Below are 13637 nucleotides of genomic sequence, written 5' to 3'. Positions count from 1 at the left end.
TCCGGCTCTGATGACCTCTGGATTGTTTTTAGACCTTGTTTTACTCTTTTACGCTTTTAATATGTTTTATGGACTTTTATAAGATTTATGGCTTATGACCTTTTTTGAACCTGGACCAGTTTTTGGATCACCCCATTTTTTATTCTATCTCTTTATTTTTTAATAAAGTCTTCTTTTCTTGGGTGTTTTAGGGGTCCCTTATTTTTTTTTCCCTTTTGTTGTTATTTTGTAATTTAGTATATATTAAGAAGGCATAAGTCAAGAAGTAGCTCACTTGCTTAAAAATGTATTAACTTGTTTTTTTTTTTTTTCTTTTCTTTTCTCTCTTTCTTTTTTTTTAATATATGTTGTATATAGTGTAATGTTGGTGGAATTTTTTTTTATTATTATTTTTTTTTTATTATTGTTCCCTTATCCCTGGTTGCTGTGGCGATGACGCAGAACTATCCAGAGTTCTGACATCATCTTCCCAAAAAGGGGCGTGTCATGAACCTGTAATGGTCATGAGTTATTAAAAATCTGCTGACAACACTTTGGCTCCAGTAAGGGACTCTGGGAGATGGTTACAGTCAGAAAAGACAAGCCTTGCCAATTTGTAAAGTTAAGTTTCATTTTTCTAGCTGAAGACGGTTAGAAGAAGCCTTAACAAGCTGCACCTGTTTATCTTTGCTGATTAGCAAGTGCCTGGCACCCAAGGTCATCCTTGGCCTATGCAGTTGGAAAACACCGTTGGGAGGGGGGCCTGAAGGCGCGAAAATGTGAGAAACATCGAGAAGAAAGTTACATCAGTCAATTCCTGATTGGTCAATTAATCTTGGACCGTTAGGATCCTTTTCCCTTAAGTATAGGGCTAGGGACCCATAGCCTTTGTTCTCTGTTCTCTGCCTATGCTGACTGGCACCAGAGTTCCAAACCTTTTCTGCCTTATGGTTCCTGGGGTTGCTTATGGGAAGGCAACCTATGTCTGGTTCCATTGCTTTATGTTGAACATCCATCTCTCTTAGGAGAGGTGCCACGCAACCAACTACCTCGTATGTAAGTAGTTAGGTGAGCTAGTTTATTATTTTCTTGTTGTGTGTATGAATTCTCTTGTAAGAACCTAAACCCTTGTTGGGTGAATGGTCTTAAAGGATTACTTGCTGTTATATGATATGTGCACTTATATATTTTTTAATAAAGCTACTTCTATTTAACCTGGTGTGTTCATTTGAGAGAAGGGGTGGTACTAAATTCAGTGTTTTGACCCAATCTCAGTCACTCACTACCAAAGAGGGTTAAGAAGTTGAAAGCTTGGATTTTAAGTGTTAAACCAGAGGTGCCTGGCAAGGAGTGTAACTGTGACTCTTGCCTTTTAGGACCTTGGTTTTATATACCTTCTGGGCTCAGAGATCCCCTGGCTCTGAGTGGACCAGTATACAGGGGTGGTGGCAGCCTACCTTCTACCTTGCAGGGTTGTTGTGAGCGTACACAGCCTTGGCAAGGGTGAAGTAATAGCTTTTCGGTTCCAGTCTCATTTCCCTAAGGGTGGGGGTCTGAGCCTGATGCATGTTCCCGGGACCCTGAGGGTCGGGCGGGCATGACAGACTGGTCTGTAGTTCCCCGGTTCCTCCTCCTTGCCCTTTTTGAAGATAGGGACAACATTAGCTCTCCTCCAGTCATCCGGCACATCACCAGTCCTCCACGATTTCGCAAAGATAATAGACAGCAGTTCTGAGAGTTCTTCAGCCAGTTCCTTCAACACTCTAGGATGCAGTTTATCAGGCCCTGGAGATTTGAACTCGTTCAAAGTGATTAGGTATTTCTTGACCATTTGTCTATCAATTTCAAGCTCCAATCCTGACCCTTATACTTCATGTTTCCTGGGAGGGTCATAGGCCCTTTTTTGGGAAAAGACTGAGCCAAAGTAGGAATTGAGCACTTCTGCCTTTTCTTTGTCATCTGTTATCATTTTGCTATCCTCACTGAGTAGCTGTGCCACCATTTCTTTTCTCTGTCTTTTACTATGGACATACCTGAAAAAAGCTTTTTTGTTGCTTTTAGCATCCCTCGCTAGCCTCAGCTCATTCTCAGCTTTAGCCTTCCTGACACCATCCCTGCAATTCCGTGACACCTGCCTATACTCTTCCTTTGTGGCCTGGCCTTCTTTCCACTTCCTGTATGTGTCCTTTTTTGTTTTCAGGTCATCTCTAAGCTTTTTGTGAATCCACATTGGCTTCTTCTGTTGTTTCTCCCCTTTTTTCCCTTGTTGGAATTGCTTGCCATTGCGCTTTTAGAATTTCTTCTTTTAGAAACTCCCACCATCTTGGACTCCTTTTCTCATTAGGGTGGCTTGCCATGGAACTGTACTTACAATTGTTCTGAGTTTATTAAAATCACTTGGCATACAAAATGGCCTCCCCCACCCTCTCTGGCTACTGTGCTGCATTTGCAATATTTTAACTTTTTTGCATCTCAGGGGGAAATGTTTGCTTGAGTGAGTGTCCTTTAGTTGGTGGCAGGGCAGGGTCTGGGAGGTGGTTAAGTGAAAGAGATTATGCTGGCTGGCTGAGTAGGGAGTTGCACTTGGTTTGACGTGCAAAGATCTGAGTAGTGGCCTCAGCCTCCCTCCCCACCACCCTTACCAGCGGAGAGACCACCACTGCTATCTTATGGATAAAAATAATTATTCTACTACCTCTGTATGTGTTTGTTTATTTTTAATGTTGTTTTAGGCTACTTAGATGTGCAGCAGCCAAGGCCAGCACCTTGTAGGCGTTTTTTAAAGTAACTGAAATGTAATTGTAGTAATTACTTTGGAGGAAAAGTAAAGTAATCAGTTACTTTCAGAGCAATTGTAATTGTGACGGTAATTACTACTTTTTTGGACCATGTAACTGTAACATTACTTTTTAAAAGTAATCTTTCAAGCTCTGATTAAAAGACAGTATGTGCATGCACCAGTGTTCACTTTTTGCTACTTTTATGTTACTTGCTATCAGTGGGATGTTGTAAAGAGAACTGGCATACCTGCATCTTTTGAAATGTGACGATACAGTGCTAAATGAAAAAGTAAAGTGTGCTTTTCCACTTTCCCTTTTGTGTTGCTGAAGGATGAATGCAGCCTTACTTACCAGTTTATCTAGAGATAGTTAACACAGTACAGTAAGGGTGCTTTCACACTTCCATATATCAAACATTGTGAGTAGTTCTGATCACTGTATCTCAAAAATAATGTTACGAGATGGAGAAGGTAGGTACAGAAAAGGACAATTAAATAATTTACTTAAACTTAACTTTATCAAAAAACTGACATATCTTACAAAACTATTGCCATAATCAGGAGCATGGAAATAAAGTTTTAACTCAAGTGTTTTGGCTTATTGGAGGTGGGGAGGCTTTTGATGTGGAAAGAGCAAGCAATGAAGTTAATCTTTGCTCTCTCAAAACGCAAGATTTCAGGCTGTTGCAATAAAACTGATAGGCAGTAGGTTTAAGTCAAGGAAAGGAAATAAATTTGTACAGTAATTTGGAAAATAAACTACCACAGGATGTTAATATGGCCTTACTTGCTTACATGTTACATGCTTAAGTGTGCTTTGGATTTATGTTTCTCACATAGTCTATTGCTGCTGCATGGCAAACTGCTTTTGAAACTGTGGGGAGCTTCAACAGCAACATGCTTAAAGTAGCTTTTTGGATCCTGGCCAACAGGTTTATCAGATACTACCCAAGGCTGCATAACTTTCATACACAGAAATGAAATACTGGTCTCATCTGCCTTGGTTTGTGCTGATTTTTAAAAAAGTTTCTTAGAGAGCAAAGGGGTGTCTCGTGCAGCCACACAAGTGATGGGATCACTGCTTGACACACACATAGAAAGCCTTCTTCCAGAGTGTGATGGGCCGCCAGTTCTGTGCTAGCCCCTGGCCCCTTAAGTAGGCCCCAATCCATACCAGAAGGCAAAACCCAGGCAGTGTCTCCTGAGGAAACCTTATTCGGACACTGTCTGGAGACTCCACCTGTGGGGGGAAAAGAGCGTGGCACGGATGGAGGAGAAGGAGCCCAGCTGTCATGCCTTAAGGCAGGAGGAAGGGAGGGGAGTCAGGAAAGTTATAAAAGGCCTCAGAGAGAGGGAAGAGGAGGAGGAAGCCCTGTGGAGAGACACAAAAGAGGGCTAGGCCGCTGCTGGTCCTTACTTTCCTCACCAGGTTATTCCCTGAAGACCTATTGGGTATGGCCACAGTCCAGGGATACCTAGCCCCCCTGCACCCTGGAGAGGCAGAGACGCCATTAATTTAAGTTTGCCGAGGTCACTGAAGCAGACGACTACTGTTTGCCTCGGGAAAATACCTTTTCTGGAATGTGGAAATAGCCCTGAGATTGAAAGGTCTGCTAAAGGACATGGAGCTGGAAGGAACTGAGACTTTCAACAGAGACTGTGACGTAATACTTCTCTAATAAATCTGGAGATTCAATTGAACAGATATGAGTGGATGCCTTTATTTTGACTACTTTTACCAGGTAGGCCCCATGGAAAGTATGGGACACAGAGCATGACCTAAACATGAACTAGAACCTTTCTACTTCCTTGAGCTTTCATTTATCAGCCTAATGGCTAATATGTTTCATCTGCTTTCAGAGGTAGCAGACTCAAATCTTCAAACTAGCAATTCTGCCAATATTCCAGTCACATCAATAGAACTATTCCAAGAACACTCTGTAATAAAGTGGTTTGAAGATTTCAGCACTGGAAGCATTTTTGTAAAGGATCACCTTTAATCAAGGTTAAAGATTTGAAGATTTTCTGTCAGAGGGTTATAAATTCAGGCATTGCCCAAGTCTTTCCCCCTAGAAAACAATACAAATATTTACATACGTTCAGGTTCTTCATCAGCAGATTTACCTCCATTGGGCAATGATAGCACTAACTGATTTTCTGAGGTTGCATGTACAGGGCGTCCATTGTGGTTTCTGGGTGTTTCTCTTGCATTGTAAGGTGGAGGTGGCGTTTCAACTAGAAATGAGTAAAATAAAAAAAGAGAAAGTTACAGGGCTTGGCATTTCATTAACTGACTAGTACATGCTCCCTGGAGAAGAAGCAAGACTAAAACATTGGTTCTGACTTAATCTGGATGAAAAAGGGATTCAGTTTAAGATGGATTTAGAGTTTTTGTTTCAGCTGAAGGATCAGATATAGGAACCAAGCAACTTATAACACAGACCCCCTCTGCTCACACACACATATACCACAGTCCTCATCCCCCACCACCACCATGGTAACTGGATTGCAGCCTGGGCTGGCCTCCATGTATTTCCAGGTAAAGCAAAGTGTATCCTTTCTCCTCACCCCACCAATGCTCAGGCCCTGATCAGATGAAACATCCATCCATGAGAATCTTTTGTTCAGGCAAAGCATGGCATCCGTTACTGCTAACAGAGTTGCCTCCTAGACTGAAAAATGGATGAGAGGCTACATACTATGGTCAAACAGAGGTAACACAGGATGCTGTTTTAGAGCTAACTGACCAATTAGCAATTTAAAAAGGCATTGGGTCTAGAAGGCATTCATCCAAGTGCTCTTAAAAAACTCAAATGTGAAAATGCTGACCTTTAATGAACATATGGACATCATTAAAATAATCTTCCTGCCTACAGGATTGGAGAGTAGCCAACATAACCATTTTTAGAAAGGGGTTAAGGGATATCTGGAACATTACAGACTTGTTAGCCTCCTTTCTGTCTCATGTAAATTATCAGAAAGTGTAATTAAAGCTAGAACAAGCTTTGTTGGGGATAAATTGGTAAGGCTTCTGCAAAATGAAGTCCTGCCTCATCAACTTTCTGGAATTCTTTGAGTGTCAACAGTTATGAAGGATATACAGGATGGGACAATCCTGTAGATATTACATAGCTGGACTTTCAAATAACTTTTTGATTTTCTTACCTGTGAGCTGATAAGGACTTCCTGGTGCAGAGGAACTTCCAGGTGAGTCAGGGTAGCTCATGCTGCTAGGTGACTGAGAGAACATGTTGGGCGATGCTGGGAAAGGGGTGCAGGGAGGTTGATGGAAAGAATCAGGGTAGGTTGCATTGTGAGGCATTAGTGGCTCACTGTGAAGAGATGTATTCCGGAATTTGGCAAGGAGGCTGAGGTGTGGGTTGAATTCACTATGTCTTGGAACCAGAACTGGAGGCAACACTAGAACAAGAGGAAAAACATGTATGCAGTTAGGGACATAAGGAAATTGCTTTATACCAGGCCAAACTATTCATCCAATCATCCTCTACTCTAGGCTGCAAGCAACTCTCCAGAGTCTCAGGCAAAGGTCTTTCCTACTACCTGATATTTTCAATTAGTGATGCCAGGGATTGAATCTGGGATCTTCTGCATGCAAAGCATGTGCTCTGCCACAGATCTGTAACCTCACCATAGTTACAAGCTATGCTTCTTCTGAGATCTGGCCCTAAGACAGATTACCAAAATATTGTTCCATCCTATGGTATTCTGGGAACGCTGGACAAAGCATGTTAAAGAACTTTTAGGTGCATATGAGGAATGCCACAAAGGGAGACCTGTGAAAGCTCACAAATCCCCCACCCCATCTTCTCTTTACTTATCCTCTCTTCCTCCTTATTGTCATGGTTTCGGCTCTCTCAAGATCCCACCTCTGCATCTCTCTGATAGTCAGCAAGGCATACACATGCATCTTTGCAGCAGGAAACTGCACAGTAAGTCATTCTTCATGATCACTGGCTTTCTCATGAGTAGATGCATCAGCAGCCATTGCCTCATGGACACTCAACACCAGATGACCTAAATCACAACAGTCAGGTCATTCTTCCTCCCACATTTCAGTGGAGCTAGCCTGTGTAAGAAAGTAGTACAAGTTACAGTTGCCACTCCAATTTTACATTTTAAAAAGTTGGCCTTTAGTCCTTAAGGCTGCAATGGCCTGAAAATTTGTGGGCAAAAACTGCTGAACTCTCAGAAACCAGAGACAGAGAGAGAGAGTACCAAGCAGAATTTTCAGTGGTGCAGGCAGCAAGGCTTCAATGCCCTTTGATTAGGCAGGAGAAAAATAAGCTGATGTGTTCAAATTAATTCAATGTTCATTATTTATTTATTTATTATTTCATTTATATCCCGCCCTTCCTTCTAGCAGGAGCCCAGGGCAACATTACAGAATTCGCTTTTCCTTTGCATAGCATCTGAATTACCTTGGTACATATATCTTAAAGACAGTACAGGTGTAGGGTACAAACACTTAGATAACTTTTTGTGAAAAAAGCAAGTAATAAATGCAATAAGTAATAACAAGCTTTTTATTCTAAACATCCAATTATTTTTTAAAAATCAGAAAATGTACTCACACTTATTGTTATCAAGTTCAAATTGATTAAAGTAAAATCATAAATACGTCGCCATTAATATTTTGAGTTTCAAATCACAATTACACAACGTGTGCAAAAACACATTGCACATGTAGCAGAAGTATTTTGAAATGGGAAAGGAGACTGGCTGGGAAATGCTCATCTTCTGCACTAGTTAAAAAAAGAAGAAAACTATAATATATCTATCCCATCAAAAACAAGGACCACTCTGTCGCAATAATAATATGATTAGGGAAGCAGCACCTAAATTTGGAGGATTTTATGACAATACATAATAAAGCCAGCCACATTTATCAGAAATTGATAGAAATTTGAAAGGTCAAGTACTATAGAAGTCAGAGAAACTATTACATCTTTATAGGACAATAAATCTCAAGAGCCAGATGGAGTTACCCCCAGAATATGATAATGCTTTTTCCGACATTTCGTTAACTCCATTAAACCAATGTAATAAAAAATACATGAGAAAAGAAGTTTTGTTGATTCATGGATCTAATGAAACATTATGTCATGAGATACATGACTGATCTCCCAACATTTCTTTCCCTATTAATGCAACCACGGAGGAAGGGAGTGCAAATATGATAAGGGAAATGGTGTGGGAGATGAGAGAGTTCTAACTTTTCCACCGTGAATCATTTTCCAAACTAAAACACAAAGTGCCCCCAAAGCTGCAATTGGCCAGGTACAAGAGAAATACTGTGTAAACCAGGAAAGGATCCAAGGAATGAATCATCATATCAGCCAGTATCATTGTTTAATTATGACTGGTTATAAGATGATGGCAACAGTATTAGAAAGGAGACGTAAAATAATTATAGGGAAATAGGTTTGAGCTTTATATATTCCAATCATTTTTACCCCGCTCTACAGACAAAAAAGGAAATAGCACTGAAGAATAGCTTACAAATATCAGCAATAACACAGTCCCTGTCCTCAGATTTACAATCTGAAAAGACACAACACAAAAGGAAAAGGGATTGGGAGGACAGAGGAACAATGTTATAGTGTCACTCAGAGGTGGCTTTGGGAGGATGGTGGCCACATGCTTCCTTAGTATGATAAAGTGTCATTTCAGGGCATGTGGGCTGTGGGAGGGAAGTGAGGGAGGGAGTGATGGCCACTAAGATGAGTTCCATTGCTGCTGTCAATTACAATTTTTAAAAATTATTTGTTTAAAAGAGAAATCACAGTCACTTGCAGAAGGTCCCAGGTTCAATCCCCAGCATCTCTATGCAACTGTAGATAAACAGAGAAACAAAACAGTATTTGGATAGGAAAACTTCAAAAGAGGAAGAAAGTTGTAGACAACAAGCTGCTCTTGGGCCAAATCCAGCCCACAACTTATCACTACTCATCACTGTTACTAAAAAAAGGGAAGATTTTCATAAATTAGCTAATATTAGGAAAAAACAGGTTTCCACCCATCTGTTTATTTATTTATTTATGTCCAGATTTTTTCCATAATGGAATTCAAGGTAGCATATGCCAGATTCTCTGGCAATCTCTCATTCAGGTACCATTCAGATCTAGACCTGCTTAGCAACAGTAAGTTTACTGTTTCATGTGCCTTCAGATGATGCCTTGCAACCATCTCAAAGAAGAGCAATGGAAGTGGATGGCATCATCCACTGCATCATACAGACTATTTTTGCCCATGTAAGACCCTCCTGGAGTTTCCTGAAGTCAATTTGCTTACATTTCCAAGCTTAAACAAAAGAGATTCAGATACAAGAAAGAATGTGTAGATTATATTAGTTTGATGAGGAAGGGCAAGCAGGGAAGCTCCCCTGGAAGCAACTAAATGATAGTGTTATACACGTACAGTGCTGTCTTTTGGACTGGATTAAGAAGCTGCACACACAACAAACTTTTATTCACTCAGTTCTAGGGATGCACGAGCATCCTGGTGCTTTTCCTGAAAGGAGCTGAGATTTTCTGAGCACTTAATCTGAATGCTTGCAAAATACTTGTTGCTGCTCATGAAGTGTCTGCCTCTGCAGCTCCCTTCTGCTGACTTCCAAGGGTCAAGCAACTTATCAATGGTGGCAGGGAAGGTGGAGGAGACAGCAGTGGGTGCGCTCAGACCCCGAGCAGAAGATACTCCACTGGGGCTCTGGGGGCATGCACTGCTAACTCCACCACTAAAGGTTAAAGTTGCTGGGTATTCAAAAGTTCCATATTCCATTTTCACCTAGGAGCAGATCCATAGAAGCCTGCTCCATTTCATGCATAGCCCCTAGGTGGACCAAAATGAAGGTGCGAAGCAAACTCCTCCATGTCCAACATATTTCACCTATAGAACATCTGAGATTACAGAAGGTTAGGGTGTTCTTTCATCATCTTAATCAACAATGATTATTTAAGGGAAATGTGTGTGCAAATATTAATATTAAAAAAAAAATTCCAGACAGGAATTCAGAGCAGATTTCAACAAGCTGATACATGACATATATAAACAGCTTTGGAAAAGACTAATCAAGCAAGTTAACAGGAAAACAGGCTTAGCATTTCAGAGAACCCTACAATGGGTTGAATTTCCAGTAATGCAACCCAAGATCCATTTAAAAATGCACATCTTTTTTTTAAAAAAAATATTGATTCATAGCAAGTACATGCAATTTCTAGACTTGGGCATACTCTAGTCCCAGAGACCAAGCATACTCTATGCTTCTTTCCTTAAGCTCCAGTGATCTCATAGCAGAAAGGGTAAGAACTACCAATACAAGAAGGAATTATATCAATAAAAGTAGCAACAAATGCACGTGCTCCACTGTTTGGCTGACTTCCAGAGGAGCCTAATTCCAGAAATGTTCAAGTATATAGTTCTGGGATAGCTCCATCCCTGACCCAATCTTGTGTACTGGCTTCAGAAAGTGAGGACAGCAAACAACATAAACCTCAATTATCCTAGCACTGGGGTTGCCAACCTGTCACCCACACGCATCATGGTGCCCATGAAGGCCTTCAGTAGCACCTTCTGCAGGTAGCCCAGAATCTGACTTTTCTTTTTTTTAAAGTAAGTCTCTAGCCCTCTTAGAAAGTAAGTTATGGATAAAAATGTTCAGGTATCCTTCTAAGCAATCTCTGTGAAATGAGCCAGCCTGGTTCCTCCAGCTTGTCAGTGTTATTACACAATGAGTGAAGTCATAGATGTGATTGGTGAGTTGTTTGGACACCAGGCAATAACAGCTGTTGTTTTGGCCTCCCTTTTCCTGCTTATGTCTTTTCTTCTTGTCTTCTTTTCTAGTCTTGAAATCTCCACAATTTGTCCTTTTTTCCCTAGCAACTAGGATACATCTTTCCTGTACTGGGTTTGCCTGAGATCAAATAATCCCTAGAAATTGTTTTCTGCAAATACTACTACACAATAAGTGTGGGTTAATGTTAAAGAGTCCCCCTCTCTGCAAACGGCAAATATGATAACTGTGCAAACAGATGAAACATTTCTCCTGCTTTGCAGGACCTAAGACCAGGGACTCATTAAGAATTCACTATATAGTTAACTTACAGTACAATGGCATGCATGTCTACTCAGAAGCAAGTCTCTTTGTATTTAATGGGGTGTAAGTGGGTACAGGATGGCAGCCTAGGCCTTGGTTTAGGGATGACATTGGGGGAAAACAGGGTTCTTGTGCCTTTAACAGCTGTATGGTAGGCAGAAATTCAACAGGTTGTCTGTTCTAGTATGGAAATAGAATTATGAGGAAAGTTATGGGGATTAATCTCTAATTTTGTGTATGCCACGTCCCTATGGCAGCCATTTTGTGACTGGTGCCCCCAGCATTTTCTCAAAATTTGAAATGTGTCCTCTTGTCAAAAAAGGATAGCAATCCCTGTCATAGCAGTTAAGAGAGGAAGTGAGCTCTCTTGGGACCTTCTTCTCTATAAATCATCAAGAGAGCTCTCCAATCCTTTGAGAGAGGGGTGTTGCAAGATTGTAGGGGAACAAAAAGAGCCCATTTTTCATTTATTTTCCTGGGCTTCCTATCATGAAGCAGTTCTCATCTAGATGGCTTCTGCAATAAGTCCATGTAAAATGATCTAAGATAAACAGCACCAAGCAGTCCAACTTTTCAGCTTTATGCAGGGCCTTTTCTTTACTCTTTCTGCCTGATCGCTGAATCCAACCATGTCTCTTTGCCCCAGCACAGTCATGGTGGCCCGTTTTACCTCTCTTTCTCGGCAGAAGATCTGCTTGCAGAATATCACCTGCAGACAAGAACGTGCCCTTGTATTGGACTACCAGTTTGAAGGGGAACCCTCACCAATAAGGGATACCTGCTTCCTTCAATGCAGCCATGTAGGGCCTAAAAGCTCTATGCCTCTTGAAGGTCTCCAGGCAAATATCCTGGAAGACTTCAAAAATTGCTCCCACAAACTTTATTATCTGAGATTGCACAGTGCTTTAAAAATTGTGTCTCTGGTTCTGCATTTTTTGAATTGGATCACAATACTGCAGGAAGCGTCATCTGTCCAAAATTAGGGCCCCATTAGATGGTGCACTCCTTCTAGATAAACTAATGTCAATTGCAATTCCTAAGTTCATGCTACTCATCCAGTAAGTAATAACAGCAAGCATATCCACTCCTTCCTCCTTCTCTGGGACCCCTCTCACATTAAAATTCTTTTTATATTCTTGGTCCTCCTGGTGGAGTTCCAGCTCTGTAGTTGTGATTTTTAGTAATTGTAATTTGGTCTGGTTATCCAGGCCTATCTGAAGAGCAGTTCATTAATTGAGAGGAAACTGCCTCTAGCTTCATCTCTAAAGGACTAAGGGATCCCCCCCCCCCGCTCCCAATAATTCCTCCTGGAGCTCAACAGTACTGCTTGCCTCTGACATGGTGCCGGTCAATTTCTTGCCTTTTGGATGTCTTTGAGCCACCCAACACCATGTTGTCTTCTCCATCTTCCTCTGACAATCTCAACACACTTGGGTTAATTTTGTCCTCAGTAAGAAGCCTTGGAAATTTTGCAGATTGCCCTCATGTGCCCCTGACTGTAGATGTAACAGTCCTGATGTTGCTGCCTAGGCTCGTGAAGAAAAGCTGCGAGTGCAGGGCTTATTCATTTCATAGGTTTGTTGTTGTTATGTGCCTTCAAGTCAATTATGACTTATGGCGACCCTATGAATTAGTGACCTCCAAGAGCATCTGTCATGAACCACCCTGTTCAGATCTTGTAAGTTCAGGTCTGTGGCTTCCTTTATGGAATCAATCCATCTCTGGTTTGGCCTTCCTCTTTTTTTACTCCCTTCAGGTTTTCCCAGCGTTATTGTCTTTTCTAGTGAATTTATTTATTTATTTAAAAAATGTATATCCCGCTCTATTTTCAAAGAACTCAAAGCGGCAAACAAAGCAATCAGATACAAGAGTTAAAATTAACATACTAAAAAACAGTATTAAACTAAACATAATCAGCATAAAAACCTATCAAAGTTAAAAAACATTTTATACATCACTTAAATTAAATGCTTGACGAAATAAAAACGCCTTAACCTGGCGTTGAAAAACTAAAAGAGAGGAAGACAGCCGCACCTCAACTGGTAAAGAATTCCAGAGTATGGGAGCAATCACAGAAAAAGCCTTTGTTCTGGTTCCCATCAGCTGAACTTTAAAGGTTGAAGGAATTACAAGAAGAGGATCACTAGAGGACCTCAAAGGCCGAGAAGGTTCGTAGAAGGAAATACGATCAGATAAATAAAGAGGGCCCAAGCCGTGTAAGGCTTTGAAGGTTAAAACTAGTATCTTAAATTGGGCCCGGAAGCAGATCGGCAACCAGTGTAATTGTTGTAATAAAGGGGTTGTGTGGGCCCGTAGGCCCGCTCCTGTTAACATTCTAGCAGCCGCTCTTTGAACCAATTTAAGCTTCCGAGCTGTTTTCAGAGGCAGCCCTACGTAGAGCGCGTTGCAGTAGTCTAGCCGGGATGTAACTAAGGCATGTGTTACCTTCGACAAGTCGGATATCTCCAGAAACGGGCGTAGTTGGCGAACCAGTCTTAACTGGGCAAAAGCACTTCTGGAAACCGCTGATACCTGGGCCTCCAGGTTCAACGCAGAATCCAGAAGTACACCCAAACTGCGTACCTGGGTCTTCAGGGGGAGTGCAACCCCATCTAACCTTGGTAAATTCCCTATCTCCAGATCAATCCCACGACTAACGAGGAGTACTTCTGTTTTGTCTGGATTTAATTTCAGCTTATTCAACTTCATCCAGTCCATTACCGAAATCAGGCACTGGTTTAGTGGCCGGACAGCTTCCCTGGC

At 41.3% G+C, this 13637-nt stretch overlaps 1 protein-coding gene across 6 annotated transcripts in view; it reads right to left on the bottom strand.

Moving 5' to 3' along the window:
- Nucleotides 1-13637, bottom strand: part of SMAD9 (SMAD family member 9) — a 79546-nt gene that overhangs the window by 27881 nt on the left and 38028 nt on the right. For all 6 annotated transcript variants that reach the window (XR_009762878.1, XM_061628397.1, XM_061628398.1 and 3 more), the window contains 2 exons: nt 5924-6178; nt 4883-4993 (listed from right to left, as the gene is read on the bottom strand). Coding sequence is in view for 5 of the 6 variants with exons in the window: in XM_061628397.1 (XP_061484381.1) it covers nt 4883-4993; nt 5924-6178 (366 nt within the window). In the remaining variant the exon portion in view is untranslated. The remainder of the gene's footprint in view (nt 1-4882; nt 4994-5923; nt 6179-13637) is intronic.

Source organism: Rhineura floridana, chromosome 5, assembly GCF_030035675.1.
Source record: "Rhineura floridana isolate rRhiFlo1 chromosome 5, rRhiFlo1.hap2, whole genome shotgun sequence".
NCBI lineage: Eukaryota > Metazoa > Chordata > Lepidosauria > Squamata > Rhineuridae > Rhineura > Rhineura floridana.
This window is presented reverse-complemented; position numbering and strand designations above follow the sequence as displayed.